A 25,315-nucleotide genomic window follows, 5' to 3' on the forward strand; every position below is an offset into this window, starting at 1 on the left:
AATCAGTCTACATTAAAGGTGTATTTCTGGAATTGTCTATGCACCTGTCAGTGTGAAAGACAGATGATGATGAGAGAGAAAAAGAGAGCAAAGCCAGTGAATGGAAACACTTTAACACCACCCTATCAGACAGCAGATGAAAGAGCAACCACTTAGTTTTAGCCCAGTGCTATTATAAGGACTGGCATCATGATCATGAGATAGTGTGAATATTAGCCAGGCCAGCATGAGAAAATGGCCTGGCTAATATGGACACGTTTGTGTAATAACTATTGAACCTGTAACTCTGACTCTGACTCTGTAACAGTGCACATAAATCAATGTCAGTTAGCTCTTTACACACTAATGTGTCTGCATGATCAGTTTCAGCTTCTTGTATTTGTAACGCATCGTAATACATAATGTAAAAGGGTTCCTTTTTTTACTCTGAGCTACTATTACCTGCAATTTAGTGCAGAATGACACTTTAAGGGAAGATACAGTATACAATGTCATATGTAGTAATTAACTTCTGAACATCATGCACATGGCTCTTATTAGCATACACAAGTCTGGACCGTAGCATTGAAATAATTCTACAATCCGTTATATTGGCTTGAGTTATTTGAAGGCATAGCCATAGTCCCACATCTAACCAGGCACACACACGTTAATAACACGTTAATAAGGATTTTATTGCGTTTTTAGCATAAATGTGAAACACCGCTCATTTAGTTGCACAATATGAAATTATCTAACCAAAGTTCGCTAGGTTCCTAGCTCTTGCTTTTAATAACATAATATGTTGCCCAGTTCAGTATTCTGTTAACACTCATTAAGTAAACTTTTATGTAGTTTCACGTAGTCAGGACTCATTTTCCCAGGGCCCTATTAACTTCATTACCTTTTAACTCTAAACACCAAAGAGACATTTAAATGAATAACAACACTGATTAGTTTAAAATCCATCCTTCATCCACACTTGAAATTGATCAAAGTTATGAACTTGGAAAATTAACTAGGTTGCACATGCAGAACCTTCATTTATGCTGCTCTAAAAATAACTGTTAGTCTACATTCATACAGTTCAACTCCATGCATGAACAGTAGTGAAATGTGTGCACTAAACTGAAGAAATCTTCATAAAAGGAAGAAAATGTTAAGTATGAACATGTCCCAGCTGAAGCCTAGCTCCAGCTTTAAATCACCATGTGTTCATTATGTGCCTTATTAATCTGGGGAACATAGGATCCTGGGAACATAGATACGCTCCCTAATATAGTAGTTAGCTAAGCATTAGCTAGCTTTCAACAACTTGCTTTTCATTACATAATGCAGTATAGTAGTTAGTCTAATATTAGCTAGCTTGTTCGTGCTTGATTTCAAAAACATGATATCATTATATAATAATTAACCTATTATGATCTAGCTTGTTAGCATGTATGACTGTCTACTAAAGTCAAGCAGCTATTCCTGGAGTGGTGATATTACTTAAACAAAATATTCTGCTGGCTAAGGCTAGCTTAGCATTGTGTTTTGACAGCTTGCTAGCTTAGCTAATGTTGAAAAGTGGCAAATAAACATTGTTTTAGCTAAGCAATGATGTTCACATTTGTGAGAAACAGCTGAAATAATGATAAAGTAGAAATGTTGAGCTATATATATTTTTCAGTCTGCTGTGTGTAATGTAGGATAGACATTTCTGTCTCAGCTGATAAAGGCCAATTATCACTCGAGTGATTTCTGAAGCATCCCCCAAATTAACTAAAGTCACACAGCCACACTTTACCAATTTATTGAACTAATCATCTGCAAAACTTATCATGCATGTGCATCCTGTACTAGCATTGCAAAAAGCTTGTACAGTAGTGATACTCATAGATAACCTGATAAAAGACTGAAATAGATTGTTTATCCACTACCCCACTGTCTGAAGTCATATTTTTTATTTAATTGTGTTGTAATTACAGCTGAGCCATCTTTGTCTGTGATGTTCTCCATGTTTCACTCACACTTTCTTGATTAAAAAAAAAGTACAGTACACTGTTTTTCTGATACCACTAGCAGAACATGTGTGGTGTATTCAATGTCACGTACATGCATGCAACACCTCTGGTGTGAATTCAGGGTAAGATTTACACTATATGGCTAAAAGTTTGTGGACACCTGACCATCACACCTGTACATGCTTTTTGAACATCCCATTCCAGATTTAGTCCCCACTTTGCTGTTATAATAACCACCACTCTTCTGGGAAGGCTTTCCACTAGATTTTGGAGTGTGGCTTTGGGCTTTCAGCCACAAGAGCATTAGTGAGGTCAGGCTGAGGAGGCCTGGGATACTGTCCCAGTTCATCCCAGAGGTGTTCAGTGGGGTTGAGGTCAGGGCTCTGAGCAGGCCACTCAAGTTCTTCCACTCAAACCTTGCAAACCATGTCTTCATGGAGCTCGCTTTGTGCACAGGAACAGGTTTGATGGTCAGGTGTCCACAAACTTTTGGCCATATAGCGTATACATTACATCTCTATCAATATTATATCTTTGTTACAGACAAAAGTCAAAATTAAGAAAAGAAGTAAACTGAGAGCATGACAGGGTAATAACTATACAAGTTACTGTCCTATATAATTAAACTATACATTCATTCTGTCTTTGTCTGTCTTTTTAAAAACTGTTTTTTAGATAATTTAGTTTGTGCTGTAGAGGTAAAATTTCAGGGCCTAATTTCCAGATTTTACCTTGAGCCCTACAGACCTACAGGCCCAGTTTTGCTCATTTCATGAAGATGAAGCATATAAACCCGACGCTGATTTAACCCACCTGGGCTGACTCATTCCTCTGCCAATCATGTGTTTGATGACACACTGACCCTGCAGCTGTGGATGTAGATAAATGGTGTATGCTTCCACAGCACTGCCCCCAAAACCTCTGCTATCAAGGGAAAATGGGCCATATGCTGAATGTTTTTTTAGGGGCTTTGCTACCAGCTGACAAGTGGCACCATGCCTTTATCATACAATACCATGCTGCCAATGCCCTTGGCACTATTACATGATTGTTATCTCATCAAACTGTCCTCAGTGTTAGCTGTGTGTCAGATCAGATGTTATTTTTGCAGATGTTATTTTCTCGTACAGTGAGTATTTAAAGTTCATTTACCTCCATGTCCTCTCCACTCTTGTTTGATACATCAAGGTTTTTATGTTTTTATGCATATGCAGGGGTGTGTGTGGAAAAACTCAGTACATTGAGGCACTTTAAAGCACAGAAGGTTGTCATGCTGACTATACCAGGCCTTTCCCTGCGTTTTGGAGGAACCATAATGCAGCACCGTTCTGTGCAGCTCCAGGAACACAGCCAACTACAGCATGGCTTCAGAAACCATCATCACAGGGTCGGAGAGTGACACAGAGTAGAATCATCATTAGCATACATTCTATATTACACAACGAGTGCACATAGTGTAATGAAAGCAAAGGAGAGCTGCATATTGTAGTCCAGGGCCATAAAAGCCGATGATTGATTTACATGTTGTCTTTTGGGTGTCGCTTGTGTTAAGCTATTTAACTTGAGATACTAATACGTTATCATGCAAATTGCATGTTATATAAACAAAGGCAATATCAAGGTATCAGATGGGTAATAGGATAGGTAAATATTAGGTTAAAAAGTCAGTGTGTACACATTATTACTTCAATACAGATGCTTCATGCCACATGATAGAGATCATCGCCACATTTGTGGTACCAGTTCAACCGTGAAATTACATTGAAAGTGAAGCATTGCTTATTGCTTATTGGACTTCTATATGATCTAATTTTGACCTGCCTATTGTTTTTTTGTCATTGGCGGTCTTCAACAGAGCATTTCTAGTTGTATGTATGAGTATGAGCTAACATTGGGTTGCACCGTAATGTCTCAAATGATAATCACAAACTTGCCATAATGATTCTTTACCACAATTCTTACTTCTTTATCAGTTTACATAAATAGTGAGCAGCATTTTATTTACATTATGCATTGGCCTTATATTCCTCCAAAAGAATAAAACAATAATTTACCTTTAATGTATTATCTAACCTTAGCTAAACAGTTGATTATGTTAAATTGTGATTACGATTAAGTTTGCAGCCCTAAGCTGCAACCGTTTATTTTTTGCAATCAGCTGTATTGTAAATGAAGGAATAATTTGGTTACTGTTACTACACTTTGATCTATGGACCTACATATTCCAATGGGAAAAAAAGATAAAACAAACCCTTTAAGCCTTTTACAATAAACATAAGTAAAATTGAAAGAATATGGAGCTTAGGGCAGAAGTATTAGATATTATTAGATAAACTGTCAGTTCTACACTGTCTTAAATAAGCAAAAGTGAGTGTTTCTGGCAGGGCAAATCCCCAGACAGCCACAATGTTTCCAAAAGTTAATTTCAACATGCCGTTTAGTGTTAAAATATCTTGTCTTAAAAAGATAACTGGACTTTATTGGGGCTGTTTGCTTGTGTATGCTGTGTCTGTTTCACAGCTATGAAGACACAAGTCCAGGTGGAATAGTAGCTGTATTACTAGGTCAAGGCTTTTATACAGTGTGTGTGTTGTATGCATAGGGCAAACATGGAGCAGCAGGTGAATAGCTCACTGTAGACATGTGAGATCATTTTAAAGGTTGACGCCATGGTTAAGGGCATAATTGCTGAAGCAACAGATGCAGAAATGGGTCTTATTTAAGTAGTAGACAATGGCAACATCCAGATCTTATTTTTCCTAGGCATTTACGTGAATTCTGTAAGTAGTTTCAGGTATTGAATGTTGAAGTTTGGCTGGCCTTTCCCCCCGTCACATAATGGAGGTTGAGACGGAAGCAAGTGCAGGTTATGTAGTTTAATACAATAGTCCAAAGGATAAGGCAGAAGACAATAATCATGAACAGGCAAGGGTCAATCAAACAGGCAAACAGTCCAAACTAGGCAAGGCAAAGAGGCAAGGTCGTAAACAAGTACAAGGTCAAAACCAGAATAAACAAACACATTATCAAGGCTTGGTAACGACAGAAGGCAACTGAGCATATACTTCGCAAAGACTTAATGTTCGAACTGGCTCTTTTATGTGTGGTGTGATTGTGTGTGAAATTGGATGCAGGTGTGCGTGATTGGAATGAAGGTGAGTGTTCTGGGAATTGCTGTCCAAAGCTGCCATGTTTGTAGGCTGCAGTGCAGGATGAGAAATGTAGTCACTGGTTTACTGTGATATGACACCCCCACTTCATCCAAAACAGATTGCATAAGCCTATTACTGACTATTTTGCTTATTTATAAAAACAAATTTTGCTGTGGCAGGCGAGGATTACTTGCAGACCATTAGGGATGTTAGGCCAGATTTCCAATGTTCATGAAATCTCTGGTGGTTTGCTTGCTTGCTTATTTATATTTTGTTTTTGTGTGCTTGTGTAATTGGAATTGTATTTATAATTTAAAAGATATGCTCAATTAATGTCATAAAGAGTCTCATTTTAATGCGAAGATCTGCACATTGGGAGAAATGTAAACATATAATATGCAATGTGAAAACAAGGAATGTTAAAATTATGTGCAAAATTGATTTTGGTTGAATAATTGTAATTAATATTTGGTGAACCCAATATTTTGTTCACCTAAAGACCATAGCATCAATAACACAATGCACAGAAAACCTAATTAATAAAGTCAATAAGGTGTTAGATATTAAGAGACAGTAATTATTTTCAATTTGACAGGATTGCTCACAAAGCCAAAATATGATTCTTGATGTATTATTGAATAATGAATCTCAGTTAAGTAAATAAAAATGAAATGGTAAATGAACCTAGACATCTGGACCCCCTCTATACAGTGTTTATTTTACACCTGGGGTTCAGGTAAATAAGGGCTTTGATATAGTGCTGCAATCAAATGATACTGCTGTTACACTACCCATGGAGGTGTGGGCCCATAGTGACACACACTGTGGAGAGCTCACACTGCGCACATTTAGAAATGTGTGCACACTTTATACTGAAGGTGAACCTCGGCCCTGAATGTTAATATTAGTTAATAAATGTACAGCACAGCTGGACTGGTATGATTTCAGGTATGATTTTAAACTGTGACTGAAGAGCCTCAGCCCAGAATACTAACCTTGAACTTGTCTCGCTTTATTAGTTAGTACTGTGTGTTCTTATATGATAGACTGATTTTATCACCTCTGAATGGTCATTAGTAGCATAAGATAAAAGTAAGGGAAGCTGAATTAGGAGGTTTTAATTGTAATTTCTCTGTGAAGTCTGCAGCTGGATTGCTTACACTCATTAGCTAATGAGAACTCACATGGCCCAATGCCGGAGTAGACTAGTTGGTCGTGCTCTCTGAACAGGACTAGGGGCTCTCTCTCCCTTATCAATCACAGTGACACTAGCGTCTCTGAGCTCGTACCTGCGACAGGGAATGGATAGCACTTTCTCCGTTGTCCTGTGATACAGCATGAGCAGCAGTTCGAAAAGAACTGGCTGGTTTCACTTGTTGGAGGAAGCACGTGAAAGCCTTCCCTGGTTGGTAGATGTCATATGATAGGGGAGACCTAACTGGTTGGTGGCAATGGGCCAAGACTAAATTAGGGAGAAAATCAAAGAAAAATCAATGAAAAGTGAAATCATTAAATGTGAAAATCAACGAATGTGAATATACGTGGTTTCGGTGTGTTCTAGATTACAAGTGAAAAAGAAACTAGAGGGCTGTCTGTGGAAGTGGCAGCACAGAGCACTTTAAGGCACTTGGCATAACATAAAGGAAATCAAAAGGTTACATGAAGAAAGATGGAAGCTATGTTACTGTAGCTATAGAAGGACTAAAGCCTGGTTTATACTTGACACGTGACTTTGTGTAAGCATACAGAAACAGCAGCAATACACTTGGCATTGTTCACATACAGTACTCACCTGCATATCGTACTGTATGTACATGTGGGACAATAAACATTCATTAAATGTCATGTCAGAGCCATAACATCTTTGTCCATCAGGTTTTCAAGTCAAACTGTAAAATGTTTAGCAATTTCATGTACAGTTGAACACACAAGCTCGGTTCATCTTTAACATTTTATGCCATCATGGTCATTCTTGCCTTGGCCTGCATCTTAAATAAATAAATAAATAAAAAAACTATGGCCTTCATTTAAATGTATGTGTAGTTAAAAGCAAGTGCAATCCAGAAGGGAAGTGATTCCTATGAAAAGACGCAACTAACTTCTGGAATTTTCCAGCTGTGATCCTTGGAGTTTTTTTGGCCACTCGAACCATCCTCTTCATAGTGCGATGAGACAATACAGACACACATCCTCTTCCAGGTTGATTCATAACATTTCCAATTGACTGGAACTTCTTAATTATTGCCCTGAAGGTGGAAATGGGCATTTTCAATACTTATGATATTTTCTTATAGCCATTTCGTATTTTGTGAAGCTCAACAACCTTTTGCTGCACATCACAGCTATATTCCTTGGTTTATCCTGCTGTTATGAATGACTATGGGAATTTGGCCCATGTGTTACCTCATATTTATACCCGTTAAACAGGAAGTCATGGTTGAACAATTTCCTGTTCCTAATCACCCAGGTGTACTAATTTAAAAAAAAAAAAAAATATATATATATATATATATATATATATATATATATATATATATATATATATATATATATATATATATATATATATATATATTAATGGGAATATACTTCAAATATATTTTTCTCAAATATATTGTGAATTCATAGGGGTGCCAATAACTGTTGCACACCTACATTAACAAAGATTTTTACTTTTTTTTTTGATAAACCTGTGTTGTGTTTGCAATTGTTTGATATCCATGAGAGCAGAGTATTTTGTAATTTTTTTTTAAACAAAAGATCAAAAGTTTAAACAATAAAGACAAATTTTCACAGCTTTCTTTGCTCATATTTACCGAGGGTGCCAATATTAGTGGACGACACTGTGCAATGACATAACCATATAAATCATGGTGGAGACAGTAATGAGCACAGAATAATGGTGGGTAAAACATTAAAGTAAAAACCCCTTGCACATGGAGGGATTGCAATAATTTTTTGCTAGTAGAGCAAAGCATCTAAGGAAGGAAAGTGTGGGGAAGGAAAAGCATCAGTGCTTCTGAGGATTCACAGAAGGGTTTAGATATGCCAGAGGGGTTTGAAGTGAGTCACTGCAACACACAGATTACATTATTCATTGCGGCTTCCAGATTCAACAGATTATGATGATGATCGCAGAGTGGTCTTTAGTCACTACGTTAGATTTAGTGAGTTTTTCAGTGTTTTCAGATGGAGGAGTGTGGCAATGCAAAGTTAAATGAAGTATTTATATGAATTGTACTTTGATATCCATTCATTCATTCATTCAAATTGGTTTGCATATTATATGCAAACTCAGAGCACAAATTTAATACATCAAATCTGTAACACACAGAAAAAAAGACAGTCACTTTATTCAGCAACAGGACTGCACTGGAATTTTTCCATTATAATTTCCATAATTTCCATTGATGGACCCAGAATTACACTCCTTACTCTCGTACCTACATACCTTTTCTGTTAATTTTGCTGTAGTCGAATGACATTCTTTAAAGCGCCCCTATTATGGTTTTGAAACGTGGCTAATTGTGTTTTAAAGGTCTCATACAGTAGATTTACATGCCTCCGAGGTCAAACAACACTTTAATGTGCTCATAATTTAAAATGCAGCATTACATTGTATTCCCCCAAGTGTCGCAATCGTCTCGTTAAATGATCCGTTCTAAAGGATTCATTCTAAACTCCTCCTTTCAGAGAGTATACTCTGCTCTGATTGGTCTACTGCTGTCAGCGTGTTTCGAAAAGGAAATGCCCCCTACCATATCCAGTTTCAGCTCCATCGGTTTGCGAGGAGCCGATGAAGACCAGAGGCGGGGCTTTTTGTTACAAACCTACAGTGAGGGAAAAAAGTATTTGATCCCCTGCTGATTTTGTATGTTTACCCACTGACAAAGAAATGATCAGTCTATAACTTTAATGGTAGATTTATTTGAACAGTGAGAGACAGAATAACAACAAAAAAATCCAGAAAAACGCACATCAAAAATGTTATAAATTGATTTGCATTTTAATGAGGGAAATAAGTATTTGACCCCTCTGCAAAACATGACTTGGTTTAAAAACCCTTGTTGGCAATCACAGAGGTCAGACGTTTCTTGTAGTTGGCCACCAGGTTTGCACACATCTCAGGAGGGATTTTGTCCCACTCCTCTTTGCAGAACTTCTCCAAATCATTAAGGTTTCGAGGCTGACGTTTGGCAACTCGAACCTTCAGCTCTCTCCACAGATTTTCTATGGGATTAAGGTCTGGAGACTGGCTAGGTCACTCCAGGACCTTAATGTGCTTCTTATTGAGCCACTCCTTTGTTGCCTTGGCCATGTGTTTTGGGTCATTGTCATGCTGGAATATCCATCCACGACCCATTTTCAATGCCCTGTCTGAGGGAAGGAGGTTCTCACCCAAGATTTGACGGTACATGGCCCCGTCCATCGTCCCTTTGATGCAGTGAAGTTGTCCTGTCCCCTTAGCAGAAAAAAAACCCCAAAGCATAATGTTTCCACCTCCATGTTTGACGGTGGGGATGGTGTTCCAGGGGTCATAGGCAGCATTCCTCCTCCTCCAAACACGGCGAGTTGAGTTGATGCCAAAGAGCTCCATTTTGGTCTCATCTGACCTCAACGCTTTCACCCAGTTGTCCTCAGAATCATTCAGATGTTCATTGGCAAACTTCAGACGGGCATGTATATGTGTTTTCTTGAGCAGCGGACCTTGCGCGCGCTGCAGGATTTCAGTCCTTCACGGCGTAGTGTGTTACCAATTGTTTTCTTGGTGACTATGGTCCCAGCTGCCTTGAGATCATTGTCAAGATCCTCCCGTGTAGTTCTGGGCTGATTCCTCACTGTTCTCATGATCAATGCAACTCCACGAGGTGAGATCTTGCATGGAGCCCCAGGCCGAGGGAGATTGACAGTTCTTTTGTGCTTCTTCCATTTGCGAATAATCGCACCAACTGTTGTCCCCTTCTCACCAAGCTGCTTGGCAATGGTCTTGTAGCCCATTCCAGACTTGTGTAGGTCTACAGTCTTGTCCCTGACATCCTTGGAGAGCTCTTTGGTCTTGGCCATGGTGGAGAGTTTGGAATCTGATTGATTGATTGCTTCTGTGGACAGGTGTCTTTTATACAGGTAACAAACTGATATTAGGAGCACTCCCTTTAAGAGTGTGCTCCTAATCTCAGCTCGTTACCTGTATAAAAGACACCTGGGAGCCAGAAATCTTTCTGATTGAGAGGGGGTCAAATACTTTTTTCCCTCATTAAAATGCAAATTAATTTAAAAAATTTTTGACATGCGTTTTTCTGGATTTTTTTGTTGTTATTCTGTCTCTCACTGTTCAAATACAACTACCATTAAAATTATAGACTGATCATTTCTTTGTCAGTGGGCAAACGTACAAAATCAGCAGGGGATCAAATACTTTTTTCCCTCACTGTATGTAGGTTTGTACAGGAAGTAAGTCTGGAATTACTAACGACTCGTTTCAGCTGTCCAGAATTGGTTCCTTCTTTTGGGAGTCAATAACTCCGTTTGTCGCGCGCTTTGATTTTGGAAACTTTGCAGACTTTTTACATTCACAAACAGCTCTATAATACACTACATGAAAGGTAATATCTGAAAAACCATAATAGGTGCACTTTAAACAGAATTATTTATTAATGAGCCAGTTGTTTAATGGGTTAAGGTGTACATCTTAGCAGGTTTGCCTCGCACCTCTAGGGTTCAGGGTTCAATTCCTGCCTCTGCCCTGTGTGCAAAGAGTTTGCATGTTCTCCCTGTGTTTTGGGTGTTTCCTCTGGGTACTCTGGTTTCATCCCCAAGTCTAAAGACATGCATTGCAGGCTGATTGCCATTTCCAGATTGTCTGTAGTGTGTGCATGGGTGTTTGTGTGATTGTGCCCTGCGATGGGTTGGCACCCCGTCCTGGGTGTCCCACGACTTGTGCCTCAAGTTCCCTGGGATAGAATCCAGGCTCCCTGCGACCCTGTGTAGGATAAGCAGTACAGAAAATGGATGGATGGTGTACTTAAACAGTTATAGAAAACACTTATTGGCCTCCTATATGCCAGTTTCAATAGTGTTGTTAAAAAGTTTGTAAGCAGTAAACCTTAGATAAATGTCAATACAAAGCTCATGTCTATAAGCACTGAGCACTGAGAACTTAAGGTTAAGCATCTTTAAGTAAAACCATCTTGGCCCTTTTTAAAAAATACATTTTTGTTTTGTTAAATTAAAAAATAACTTTATTAATTACTGTACTTTGGTACTTTTAATTATTAGTTCTTACTGTTCGTGTTCATCTACCAATTACTGGTAGCCTTTTCTCTAAATTTGGCCTAATCAGTAAATTATAATGAGAATAAATTTTACACGCCAGTAGTATTCTGAATACCTCAGTTGCTTGTTGGTACTTCATACAAACTTTGCATACCACCAGAGTCTTCTTTTCCATCATGGAATATGTGGTTTTCAGTTATACAAATCACTTATAAAGACAAACCAAAGCCTCTCTAACAAAAACCAAAAACAAATGATGCAGTGTTAGATGAGGTTAAAGGTTACACATGAATGCCTGTGCTTAGTGCACTAAACCTAAACTCTGTGCTGTGTTATATTTGTGGCTTAACACACTGACTGTTGTGTGTTCAACTCCAATGTCAGGTCCCACACAGAAAATCCCGGCCACCGCCACAGCTATGGATTTCTTCCAGCTCTTCGTACCTGACAATGTTATTCAGAACATGGTGACTCAGACCAACATGTATGCTAAGAAGTACCAGGACCGCTTTGGCAGTGATGAAGGCTGGACCAACGTGACGCCGGCTGAGATGAAAGCCTTCCTGGGCTTTGTGATCTCCACCAGTGTGCACCGCTGTGAATCCGTCCTGAGCATCTGGAGTAGCGGCTTCTTCAGCAACCGCAGCATAGCACTCAAAATGAGTCAGGCACGCTTCGAGAAGATCCTTAAGTACTTCCATATCGTAGCCTTCCGTTCAAGCCAAGGAGGTAACCAGGGCCTGTACAAGATCCAGCCCTTCCTGGATTCCCTGCAGCAGAGCTTCAGCTGTGCCTTCCGGCCCTCACAAACACAGGTAGAGGAGTAAATTAATATAACACCTGTTATTTACTATGCAGTCTCCAGGTGCTATACAAGAAATGGTAATGCGTTATATTAAGTTTCTCTTAACTGACATGACATTAAGTAAGGAATAAAATATGAAAGGTGGTGTAGTTATAGCAAAATACTCAACCCTGAAGTTGACTATTCCCTCAAAGTGTTTTATTCCTCTTACACCACAGAAATTTAGAATGATGGCGATTTTAATTGACTAAATAATAACACATTGTACGTTTTAACCATTTACAGTTGCATTATGTATTATTTTATACAATGTAAGATATAGTCTTACTCTTCATTTACATTTGACAGTACATGTTTCACAGTGTGTTAAAATATATGGCTTGGATAATGTAATGGCCAACAAGCAATAATGAAATTAAAGAAATATGATGAATAAAGATTATGGTGGCTTAGTGGCTTAGTGGCTTAGGGGGGCATGGTGGCTTAGTGGCTTAGCACATTTGCCTCACACCTCCAGGCTTAGTGGTTCAATTCCCACCTCTGCCACGTGTGTGGAGTTTGCAGGTTCTCGCCATGCTTCGGGGCTTTCCTCCAGGTACACCAGTTTCCTTCCCCAGGTCAAAAAACGAGTTGTAGCCTAATTGGCATTCCCAAATTGTGTGAGAGTCTGTGCAATTGTGCCCTGAAGTTGTGCCCCAAGTTCCCTGGGATGTGCTCCAGGCTCCCTGAGATACTGTGTAGGACAAGCGATATGGAAAATCGATGGTTGGATGGACAGAATAAAGATTATAAAAAATAGTTTTCAGATGAGGTTGTTTTTTATTTTTTTGGATTTAAAAAAAAAAGGTATTTCTTCATTCAAATAATTTCGCAATTCTAAGGCTAGATATGAAAACCCTGTTCTAGCTCCACTGTCGTTTGAATTATAGCTACAAAAAAGTCCAAATCTTGTGATCATAGTTTGCTGAAGCTATAGAAAGACAGAAGATAATAAGTTAATATCATGACAGAGCTGCCACAAGCTAGTAAATGGGTTGTTTTATCATAACCACAGTCCTGCTTTTCCATTAGAGTATTCTAATACAGCACTCTGTTTTTCCATAGAAAGTTTGTTCAGCAACAGACATTATGTAATGCTTCCTCATTGCATTATCAAGAAAATTGCAAACAAATGTTCAAATAGATTTTTATGTACAAAAGTCAGTCAACTTATATGTTAGCTTTTCGGCAAGCTTCAAATGTTTTTGTTCTGTAAACCTCTAGCCTCTAACCTCCATTCAGCAATCCTTCTGCATAGAATGAGTCACTGAATTAACAGAAGCCAGTTTCAGACATTACCAAGGGACCGCACCAACTCTCACCAAATCTTGGCTGTATTAAATCGTCAGAAAGTAGGACAGGCAAGGCGGCTGAGCATTTCTGTGCCAGCAGGAAGTGGGTTGGGGATTTAAGGCGAAACTTTGGCGCTCCAGATGTAATTAAAAGCACTGCAGACATGTCACCTGTCAGACTCCCTCCTTCTACACTCATGTGACTCCCCCTGCGGTTTAGAGGCCAGAGGCACATTTTCAGAGGCACATTTTCAGTTTTACCGAGCTTCTACGAGCGTTCATGATGATGATTTATGGTGCTGATTTAGCTCCCTGTAGTGGATTCTGTAGGTGATATCTGTGGAGACTGCTATCCCATTTAAACGTGTCAAAGATCATTGAAATAACGACTTCCACTAATTAATGCTTAGAGACATTATTAGCTGAAGAACACCCTTTTACACGTCTGCATATATCTTTAGTGTTTTAGCAAACACAGGACACAGCAACCAATTCAGGTGTTGTTTGAGGGATTCGATGGGCCTTTCAGAAAAAAAATTTCAGAAATTTTCCACACAGCATGTCATTTTCTGGTGACACGAACTGAGGCCAGCTTCTCACAGCGAGTAAAAGAGAGTTTGAGAGAAAGAGAACAGAATAAGGGAGCTTTCCCCAGGTCCCATGCACAATGCAGGGAAGATGACTTGTCACTTGTCAGAGCTGATGTTTGGATGTACACCCAAGCTGGGATTATACATGTGAGGATTTGACATATTTTTTTAATACTTTACTACAGTTTCATCTCTACATCAAAGAGCAAAAGTATGTCACTCTGGTTTGCCCAGTTTGGACTTCAGGTCAACAAAACAAAAATGTTTATGCTTTGTTTACTCTTTGAGCCCTCCTGTCAGCCATTCCCAGATACATAAAGCCCCACCTCTGAGTATCAACAGTAGCCATGGGCTAGTTCAGTAGCTAGCTAACTTACCATCATCTAATTCCGCTTAATCAGTTATAACAAATTTAGCTGTAAACACTCAAAATACAGCTACGACAGAAGATTTTACTGAATTGATCATACACCAATGGCTCAGAATGAATAGTTGATAGAATATGTATAGGTTAGGCATCTGATTGACCTGCACTGTTCCTCTCATGCTGCTATAAAGGTGGATCAAGGGTCCATTGGAATATTTTCTGCCACAGTGTGCATTAAAACATTAACATTTCCCCAACCCCAAACATTAAATACTGTTAAAGTTATCTGTACAAGCAATAGGATGATTTTAAAACCAAGCCAAATCAGATTCACATGCGCTATGTGGTCAAAAGTTTGTGGACACAAACTTGAGTTGTTTGATGCAAAATTGGCAGGTAATTTTATGCAAGACAATACATTTGTATCCTACTTAGTCGCATTTTACTTTGTTTATCTACACTGAGAGGAAACTGGGTTCCATATATTAATTAAACCATACTATAATTACTATAATCAGTCCTGCACTCTGAACATTTCCGCCTGAGCTGATCTGATTCTGACAACCCCTCTATGAGACTGAGTAATTTGATCTAAAAGAGCAGATGTGTGGTTAATTTACTCTTCTCTGAATCATGGGTTCAATGTTTTTCAGTCTTTTACATCGCAGTCTTTACTTACAAGTTCCAGTTAAACAGCCGCGAGATGGATGAGTCATGTTAACTGCCCGTCTTGGCTTTAAATTATCCTTCACTGGTGTCGTTGAGGTCCCCGGTGTCACACAGTCGAGAGACACAACCTTGAACACTCGTCTGTTATGAGTAAATGAAACACCATCTGCTCACTGGCTTTTTTTTCCACTTCCATGGCAACATTGCCTTGGTAGCACAGGCTGTGCCAGCTCATCCTTGATGACTTCCCAGGCATGGCAAAGAGCCAGCTCATCATTTCATCTACTATATATGAACAGACTCCTACTGATTCGCTCTATAATTTAATCCAGTACTAACCTACTGCCTCATTCCAGTTATGGATAGTAAGTCCACCAAAATTGCACACCTTGATGATGATTGTGTCCATCAACCAGTTTGTCCCATGAAAATAAATGAAATTAAGTTCACCTTTCAGCTCTCAGTGTGATGGTGTGCTGTATCTCAGGTTCTGCATGAGCCCCTGATCGATGAGGACCCTGTGTTCATCACCACATGCACAGAGAGGGAGTTGCGCAAGAGGAAGAAGAGGAAGTTCAGCCTGTGGGTGCGACAGTGCAGCTCCACTGGCTTCATCTGTCAGGTTAGCCAGAATCCTACTGGTACAGCCAGAATGTATTGTTTCACTATTACATGCATGAAATTAGAATGCTAAATACAATCACAACACAATTGTACAGTTATAATAGGCCATAGGAACTACACTCATGGTGTAAAGACATTTTTCCATATATTCTCCAACCACTTCAGTCAGCTTATATTAATGTTTTGATTAGTTCAAGTTCAAGATATTGGTTTATGTTAAATACTCGAAAATTGCAAAAAGAAAATCTAAAATATGAAACTATAACTAAAAACAAAGGTAAAGGTAGGTAAACGTGAACTCCGAGGTTTTTTTCAGTCTATTGGAAAAACAATCTAAATCTTATTGGAGAAATAAATATGTATTTATGTCAGCTGGAATGAAGGGAATAAAATCCTAGGTACTCAGTTAATATGTTTGTATCCTATTGTTTTTTTGTTTTTTTGTTTTTTTAATGTGTGAGCACCTAATAAACAGAGATGATAGGAGAAATGTTCTTGTCTTTGTTTTGATTTGAGTATCTTGCCTAAATATTTTAGTTGACCCAAATGAAAAATTTGAAAATAAAAAAATCAACCTAGTTGACTTCACTATTGAAAAATCGAACAAATATCCATTTTAATATTTCATTTAATTGAACAAATGGCATTTTTAATGCGCTGTTATAGGAAAATAATCAATAACTGGGTGGTGATGTGACCTGACATAGAGTGGAGTTACTGTTACAACTCGAAGTTGATTATTTTCCTATAAAAGCATGTCCCAAGGTGTTTTATTCCTCTTACGCTACAGCAATTTTCCAACTATTGGAATGAATGCAGCATTTCTGCCTTTGAGTAACAGAAACATCATGGAAAATTGATTAGAATTCAAAGAGTATAGTTAGTTGTGACAGTGCTTGTATATAATGGCCCCCTTTGTGCAGATTTATGTACATCTGAAGGAGGGTTCTGGTTCAGATGGACTCGATACACTGAAAAACAAACCGCAGCTCCACAGCCTGGTGGCCAGGCAGCTCTGTCAGAACCTGTCTGGACGTAACGCCATCATTTTCACCGGGCCCAGCATCACCAGTCTCAGCCTGTACCAGGAGTTTGAGAATCAGGGTAAGCACTGCAACTCTCATCCACATACGGTCATTCTTTTTTGCTTCTGCTTCTCACAGTTTGCTATGTGCTTTTTGTAATTGGCCGTGTAATGGGAATTGTTCGCATTTGTTAGACTTGAAACACAATCTTGGTTCGATCTCAGTTTGTCAGCACTTTCTGTTCTAATCTCTTCATCCAGCATCTGTTTCTCAACTCTTAGAGTTTTCAATTAGTGCTGACTTTCTGGAAATGTATAAATAGAGAGAGGCAACTGTGTGATCTTGAATTTTCAGTGGAAGAATGTTTTATCATGCACAGATATTCAGTTTAAATGGCTGCTAGCCTGCGAAAGAGGAACTTTTACTAAAGAATCTAAAGAGCGGGATTGACCCAGTTAACACAGATGATACCATGTTTATGAATGTACTTTTTCAGGGACTGGATGATCTTGTAATGACCTGCATGGTAAATTCAAAATTTTTATCTGCAGTGGTTCTGTGCTAATCATACTTTTAGTTGACTAACTCCCTAAACTGGCTATCATTTAAAAAACAAACAAAAAAAAAGCTTGTTGTTATCAAATATTTCTAATATATTAACTCAGCTACTGTATGACAGCTTGCTAGTATACGATATTTTAGTATTATTTTGTGATTCAGTATTAATGACAAGATGCTAAAGTTCCACAGTTTCACCACCAATATGTTTCATAAATTATTCATAGGCTAGAAAATGAGGGGTCTCCAAAGATTCTGCTAGTTTGGAAGTAAATACCAATTTGGCCCCTTCTTTAAGACTCAGTTACTGACAACAGCTTTCATATTTAATCTAAAACAAGTCCATATTATAAATATTAAACCTTGTGTGGTAAGATTAGGTTCATTGATTGAGAATGATTGTGTTCTAGCCATGCTGGAAAGATGAAAATGCAATCACTTAATCTCAGTATGATGTGGGGGAATGGCGGGAAAGATCAGCTGCGGAAATAAACTCATACTAAACCTGCATTAAATCTACTCATACATCACCACATGCCACAGGGAACCTGGGTAGTTGTAAACCTGTTCTGTAGGGTTATTAATAGCAATTGTGAACATGTTTTTTGTATTTTCCTTTTTTTTTTTTTTTTTTTTTAACCTGAAACTTCTCACTGTTGCCATATACAATATCCTCCTGCTGCAAGTCAGCAGGTCAGCACAATGATATGATTATCAATATCACCAAAGGAATGTCACAATACACAATATTATCAGTACTTCAAAACTCAACTCCACTGTTATTCACAGTAAAAATCTGATTGTATGTTGAACATTTTTCGTAGCAGCCATTTAATTTTCCTTCTTGTTCCTTGTTAATTACTTCATTACAGCTCCCTATTTGCTCCCTAAGCCATTATCTCATGACGCACATAGTGCCATTTCAGATTAAACATAACACTCATCTTTAACTTGTTTTTCCTGTTTTCTTGGTGTTAGAAACAGCAAAAAATATTTGCATATACGCAATGATGGAAATAGCTGAGATATACCGGGGGGCGAGGGGGGGCACATTTATTTGTACTTTCAGATGATCATAGTGTAAGTAATATTAAAATATAAACGTATGATGTATACGTTAACACACACACACACACACACACACACACACACACACATATATATTATCACTGAAGAAATGGCACTTTGCTACAATGTAAAGTAGTGAGTGTACAGCTTGTGTAACAGTGTAAATTTGCTGTCCCCTCAAAATAACTCACCACACAGACATTAATGTCTAAACCGCTGGCAACAAAAGTGAGTACACCCCTAAGTGAAAATGTCCAAATTGAGCCCAAAGTGTCAATATTTTGCCACCATTATTTTCCAGCACTGCCTTAACCCTCTTGGGCATGGAGTTCACCAGAGCTTCACAGATTGCCACTGGAGTCCTCTTCCACTCCTCCATGACGACATCACGGAGCTGGTGGATGTTAGAGACCTTGTGCTCCTCCACCTTCTGTTTGAGGATGCCCCACAGATGCTCAATAGGGTTTAGGCCTGGAGACATGCTTGGCCAGTCCATCTCCTTCACCCTCAGCTTCTTTAGCAAGGCAGTGGTCGTCTTGGAGGTGTGTTTGGGGTCATTATCATGCTGGAATACTGCCCTGTGGCCCAGTCTCCGAAGGGAGGGGATCATGCTCTGCTTCAGTATGTCACAGTACATGTTTGCATTCATGGTTCCCTCAATGAACTGTAGCTCCCCAGTGCCGGCAGCACTCATGCAGCCCCAGACCATGACACTCCCACCACCATGCTTGACTGTAGGCAAGACACACTTGTCTTTGTACTCCTCACCTGGTTGCCGCCACACACACTTGACACCATCTGAACCAAATAAGTTTATCTTGGTCTCATCAGGCCACAGGACATGGTTCCAGTAATCCATGTCCTTAGTCTGCTTGTCTTCAGCAAACTGTTTGCGGGCTTTCTTGTGCATCATCTTTAGAAGAGGCTTCCTTCTGGGACGACAGCCATGCAGAGCAATTTGATGCAGTGTGCGGCATATGGTCTGAGCACTGACAGGCTGACCCCCCACCCCTTCAACCTCTGCAGCAATGCTGGCAGCACGCATACATCTGTTTCCCAAAGACAACCTCTGGATATGACGCTGAGCACATGCACTCAACTTCTCAACTTCTTTGGTCGACCATGGCGAGGCCTGTTCTGAGTGGAACCTGTCCTGTTAAACCGCTGTATGGTCTTGGCCACCGTGCTGCAGCTCAGTGTCAGGGTCTTGGCAATCTTCTTATAGCCTAGGCCATCTTTATGTAGAGCAACAATTCTTTTTTTCAGATCCTCAGAGAGTTCTTTGCCATGAGGTGCCATGTTGAACTTCCAGTGACCAGTATGAGGGGGTGTGAGAGCGATGACACCAAATTTAACACACCTGCTCCCCATTCACACCTGAGACCTTGTAACACTAACAAGTCACATGACACCAGGGAGGGAAAATGGCTAATTGGGCCCAATTTAGACATTTTCACTTAGGGGTGTACTCGCTTTTGTTGCCAGCGGTTTAGACATTAATGGCTGTGTGTTGAGTTATTTTGAGGGGACAGCAAATTTACACTGTTACACAAGCTGTACACTCACTACTTTACATTGTAGCAAAGTGTCATTTCTTCAGTGTTGTCACATGAAAAGATATAATCAAATATTTACAAAAATGTGAGGATATATGTATCTATAATTACATTGCATTTATTTCCTGTCTCCTCCAAACATTATGCTTTCTTGAGTACCACGACAGGAACATGAAAGGTCAATGAACAACATTCATGATTTATGTGCGGCACAAAACAAACTCTGTTCATTCAAAAGAATCTCTGCTTGGAGAGAATACTAATACAAAGTGTATTAGTTGGTTGAGCTACTCACCATTCCATTCACCTTGTGTTGTAAAATTCCAGGAAGCTGATGCTCCAAGTCTCACTTTTGTTGTGGTTGTTGTAGATATCTACTGCTGTGGGTTGCTAAGCACCAGGAAGAGTGACTGCACCGGGCTGCCTGCATCCATGCTGCGTAACCCTGAAGGCCCTCAGCAGCGTGGCCAGTCCCACATCAAGATGAAGGGCAACATGTCACTCATCAGCTGGTTCAACAAGGGCAACTTCCGGTTCCTCTCCAATGCCTACTCACCCATCAAGCAAGGTATAGATAGTGGCACTGAGATAAGCAGATCTTGTAGGAAACTCATGGAGTGCAAAGCTTTTATGTTAGTGACCGGATGTTTGGGAGTTCAATCCCAGAATTGCCAGAGAGCGACACCTGGGGTGTTGAGCAAGATTCCGAACCCCCAAATTCCTTTTGTACACTTTTCTGGCCACAAGCTTCAGGATCTTGAAGGTTGCAGTTTGATCTAACTGTACGGAGTTGTGCCAGTTCCTAACAGAAAAAAATCCTGCAACACAATGAGCTTATTAGAGGAAAATAGAGTATAGATCCTCTTTGTTCAGTAGGTGTACTGGCAATGCTAAATTGCCACAGGTGTGACTGTGTGTGTGTGCATGGTGCCCTGTGATGAACTGGCATCCCATCCAGAGTGGAATCCTGTTTTTTGCCCAGTGTTCCTGGTAAAGACTCCAGAACCACCACAACCCTGACCAGGATAAAGTGGATGAATGAATGAATGTTTGATGTTTGAATGATTCCTTTAGGTTACTTATTCATTTTGAATGAGTTGAATTAATATTGGTTTTATTGGTATATTAGGATTGTGTCCTGGTATACAATGTATAAAATATATAGTTTATGAAAGTACCGTATACATGCTTTACACTTAACTAGTATTGTATATAAAAAATTTTAATGTCAGTTTGAAAAATCAGTAAAACAGGACTCCAAATGTAAACACCTAAACACATAAACTGCACACATTTGCTAGTTTCCTTTCAGGAAGCATTTTGTGCTGGTGCACTGAATGAATACTGTAGACGCTGATGGATTATGACACACGAAGCTCCATCACATTATGTTTTCTGCCAGGCTTTGATTCGGTGCCTTGATGATTTCTGACAGCAATTGACATGCAAAATGTCAATTTGTTAGTGACAGATTTGTATTAAAACCGCAGGGCTTTTTCCCCCCGATCTAGCACTCTATACTGAGTTCTATGCACCTACACTTCTGCCTGATTGGCAGGAAGAAATAATATTTTTCTTGTTTCCCCTTAAAGGCTGCCAAGCGTTGGCAGAATTTCAGTTATTCTAACCCTAACCTCATTCACCTGGATTCTGGGCTCGGCCTACAACTAGCTGTAATGATGGGAGCATCTGTTTCTGGTTATTTTTTAACACATTGGCGCATGGGGAAGGTATTAATATGATATAGCAACCTGGGAGGACTCCATATTGCTCCAGGCAAAGACAGTGTTTTGGTTGTTAGTGGACTGACAGTGCAGCTAAGAGATGAAAGCCCCCTGGTGCTGGAAAGATGTATGTGATGGAAAAATAGCAGCTAAAAAATACGATAAGGAACATCATCGTCTATGTAGAACCCTCAGCCCAGATGCAAATCAAAGGAGAAAAACACGAACCAGTGGATTTTTAATCCAATACAATGAAAGTGTATCTGTATCTCTATCTGTTTGTCTACTGCAATAAATAATCCACGAATCCAACAACTAACCTATTCAGAAAGAACACAAAAACAAAATATGATCTTATTGTCATATGGATATTCAACTTCATGGATGTTGTGCAGTGCAGAGGCAAAGCTCATGCATTTATGTGGATACTAGTGATAATTAGTGATAACCAGTTACATTTACATTAATTTGGCAGATGCCCTTATTCAGAGCGTCTTACAGAAGTGCTTTGAAGTCTCTATCATTAAATACATCCTGATACTGGTTCACTAGGTCACAGACTAAGAATACCATCAATCTAAAAACACTATTTGGGAGGTAATATAGTAAGAAAAGCACACAGACAACCATTTTAGAGGATTTTAGGATTGAGGATTTGAGAAAGAAGTTTGAAGTCATTTGAATATATTGTTTGTTGATCGTTGTTAAAAGAATGGCCTTTGCAATACTGAGATCACAGAGGTGTGGAACATGCAGTTTTCCAAAAGAATTGCTGCATAAACATCTTTCAATAGTAACATCAATTAAATTCAATTTTATTGTACATGCATTGTCACAAAGCATCTTTACACAAATCCAGATGTAACTTCCATCCATCCATCCATCCATTTCCTGTACCGCTTATCCTACACAGGGGTGCAGGGAGGCTAGATCCTAGATCCCAGGGAACTTGGGGTACAAGGTAGGGGACACCCTGAACGGGGTACCAACCCATCGCAGGGCACAATCACGCACCCATTCACACACTACGGACGATTTAGGGACGTCACCTAGCCCAGGGGTTCCCAAACTTTTCCAGGGCAAGGCCCCCCAAATGGCATTAAAATTTCACCGAGGCCCGTTTTTTGCAAGATGTCTTTAAAACACATTAAAAATACAGCCTTCTGAATATATCAGCCCTTTTTTTTATTAATAGTAATTACATCTTACATCTTTACATTACATTACATTAGGAATTGATTGTGTGTGCGTGTGTGTGTGTGTGCGTGTGTGTTTGTGTGCGTTTGTCTGAGAGTGAGAAATAGAAAACATACATTTATTTATTTTTCACACCAAATTGTTGAGGCCCCCCGGATGCCCCCTGGCAGCCCCCACTTTGAAAACCACTGACCTAGCCCACAGTGCATGTCTTTTGACTGGGGGAGGAAATCCGGATTATCCAGAGGAAACCCCCGAAGCACAGGGAGAACATGCAAACTCCACACACACAGGGCCAAGGCAGGAATCGAACATAAGCCCCCCACCACCCCCCACTCCCAAGGTGTAAATTTAGATTAAAAATTGTACATCATAGTAGATTTAGACTCCAAAGTGAACCAAATTGCTTCTGGGTGGCACCAGATAATGTGTCATTTATATACTTATAATTACAATATAATGTTTTTGAAGAGTAACAGTACTAAAGATGTTGAAAGCATGTTCAGTATAAGCATTATAGCCTTTATGATTAGAGGAACAGTCTACACTAACCAGATGAGATTATCCACTGAAGAAAGGGGGTCGTTTGGAAATGTAGATCTTTAGGGTGTCCATGTGGGACCTGGTTTTTCATGCTCTTATGTTTCAATAAAGTTTCAATAGGTGTGTTGATAAACCATAGCATTTTTTACAGCAAGAAAGATGAAATCATATACGGAATATGTAGCAATATAAAGGTTTGTTTCATGGGAACTGGTCTTTCTACCATTCTACAGCACTGTGGGTCCTGATGCTAAGAAGGACACAGAGCTCCTCATTAATCCTGAAGACATTGCAAAACAACCAAGAGAATAAATCCACATCCAGATCTCATTATAGTTGCACCCTTTTTCTGCATTGTTTTTGACCTGGCCATATTTCACTATAATTATAATGTGACAGAAGCGAGCTTGTGTTACACCCAGAGCATCGAATTATAAGTGATTTACATCCAATGGCAATTATCTGTAGTCATACAAGCATGTCAAAGTGTTTAATAAACAGTGATTTAATTCTGCTTAATTACACAAACACATATTAGGTCCGTTCTCTGTATGAGTGGCTTTGTGAATGTTGTTTTAGTTGTCCATTTTATCTAAATAATGGATATCTGAAATCATTTGCTATCTCCATGTTACTGTAAGTAATATGTTAACATATTCACTGTTCCCACACTGAAGAATCAGGAGCACTATGCAGGACACTAATATCGCACTGTATTTAGAGCTGAGTTAAGCACAGGTGTAATGAGGATTTAAAACTGAAATTGCAGACATCTGTATTCAGACCTCAGATGTAACTATGGGCACTATTAAGAAGTTACATGAGAGTTACACAAGTGGGGCGGTGCTTGCCTAAAACAGGGGTGTGTCTCATTTATGTGCATTTTTCTTGAGTGATATCAGCTCAAGTGTGGAGCAGTATTAATTCCAGCACCACCATCTGACAGTTTGATGGAACCCAATATGTTATGCGGAAATTCATGTTTTGGCCAATATCTATATCCAAAAATATCTGGAATGCTTTATAAGTCCAGTATTAAATACATATGACATCATTAATTAATTAATAGTGATGTTCCTTTAAATGTAATGAAAAAAAGACAGATCTTTCTTTGCATCTTAATTACAAACATTTTTTATCTTGAGGACCAGATTTTTTATGGATCAAATTATGAATGAGCTGTAAGCACAGCAGATGAGTGCTTGGTCAGCTTATCCTTCAAACGATGGCAACGTTTTCTTTACAGGAGAATGCATCAAATTAACCAAGACATTGGCGTTATTATATAGTGGTGTATACCCTTTAGAAGTTTTCTATATTTCTGTATAAATATGAACTAATACATCATCATATTTTCACACAAGTCCTAAACGTAGACAACGAGAACCCAATTAAACAAATGAGAAAACATATTTTACTTGTTCATTTATTTATTGAGGAAAATGATCCAATATTACATATCTGTGAGTGGCAAAAGTATGTGAACTTTTGCTTTCAGTATCTGGTGCGAGCCCCTTGTGCAGCAATAACTCCAGATAAATGTTTGCGGTACTGTAATTGTTGATCAGTACTGCACATCGGCTTGGAATTTTAACCCGTTCTTCAGTACAGAACAGCTTCAACTCTGGGATGTTGGTTTCCTCACATGAACTGCTTGCTTCAGGTTCTTCCACAACATTACTACTGGATTAAGGTCAGGACTTTGACTTGGCCATTCCAAAACATTAACTTTATACTTCTTTAATCATTATTTGGTAGAATGACTTGTGTGTTTAGGGTCGTTGTCTTGCTACATGACCCACTTTCTCTTGAGATTCAGTTCACTGACAGATGTCCTGACATTTTCCT

The 25,315-nt window shown here is 39.1% G+C and overlaps 1 protein-coding gene across 1 annotated transcript in view; it reads left to right on the forward strand.

Moving 5' to 3' along the window:
* Positions 1–25,315, forward strand: part of pgbd5 (piggyBac transposable element derived 5) — a 36,839-nt gene that overhangs the window by 4,192 nt on the left and 7,332 nt on the right. The window contains exons 2-5 of the mRNA XM_017464155.3: positions 11,795–12,225; positions 15,660–15,794; positions 16,720–16,900; positions 20,374–20,571. Coding sequence (XP_017319644.1) covers positions 11,795–12,225; positions 15,660–15,794; positions 16,720–16,900; positions 20,374–20,571 — 945 coding nt within the window. The remainder of the gene's footprint in view (positions 1–11,794; positions 12,226–15,659; positions 15,795–16,719; positions 16,901–20,373; positions 20,572–25,315) is intronic.

This window comes from Ictalurus punctatus, chromosome 3 (assembly GCF_001660625.3).
Source record: "Ictalurus punctatus breed USDA103 chromosome 3, Coco_2.0, whole genome shotgun sequence".
Lineage (NCBI taxonomy): Eukaryota > Metazoa > Chordata > Actinopteri > Siluriformes > Ictaluridae > Ictalurus > Ictalurus punctatus.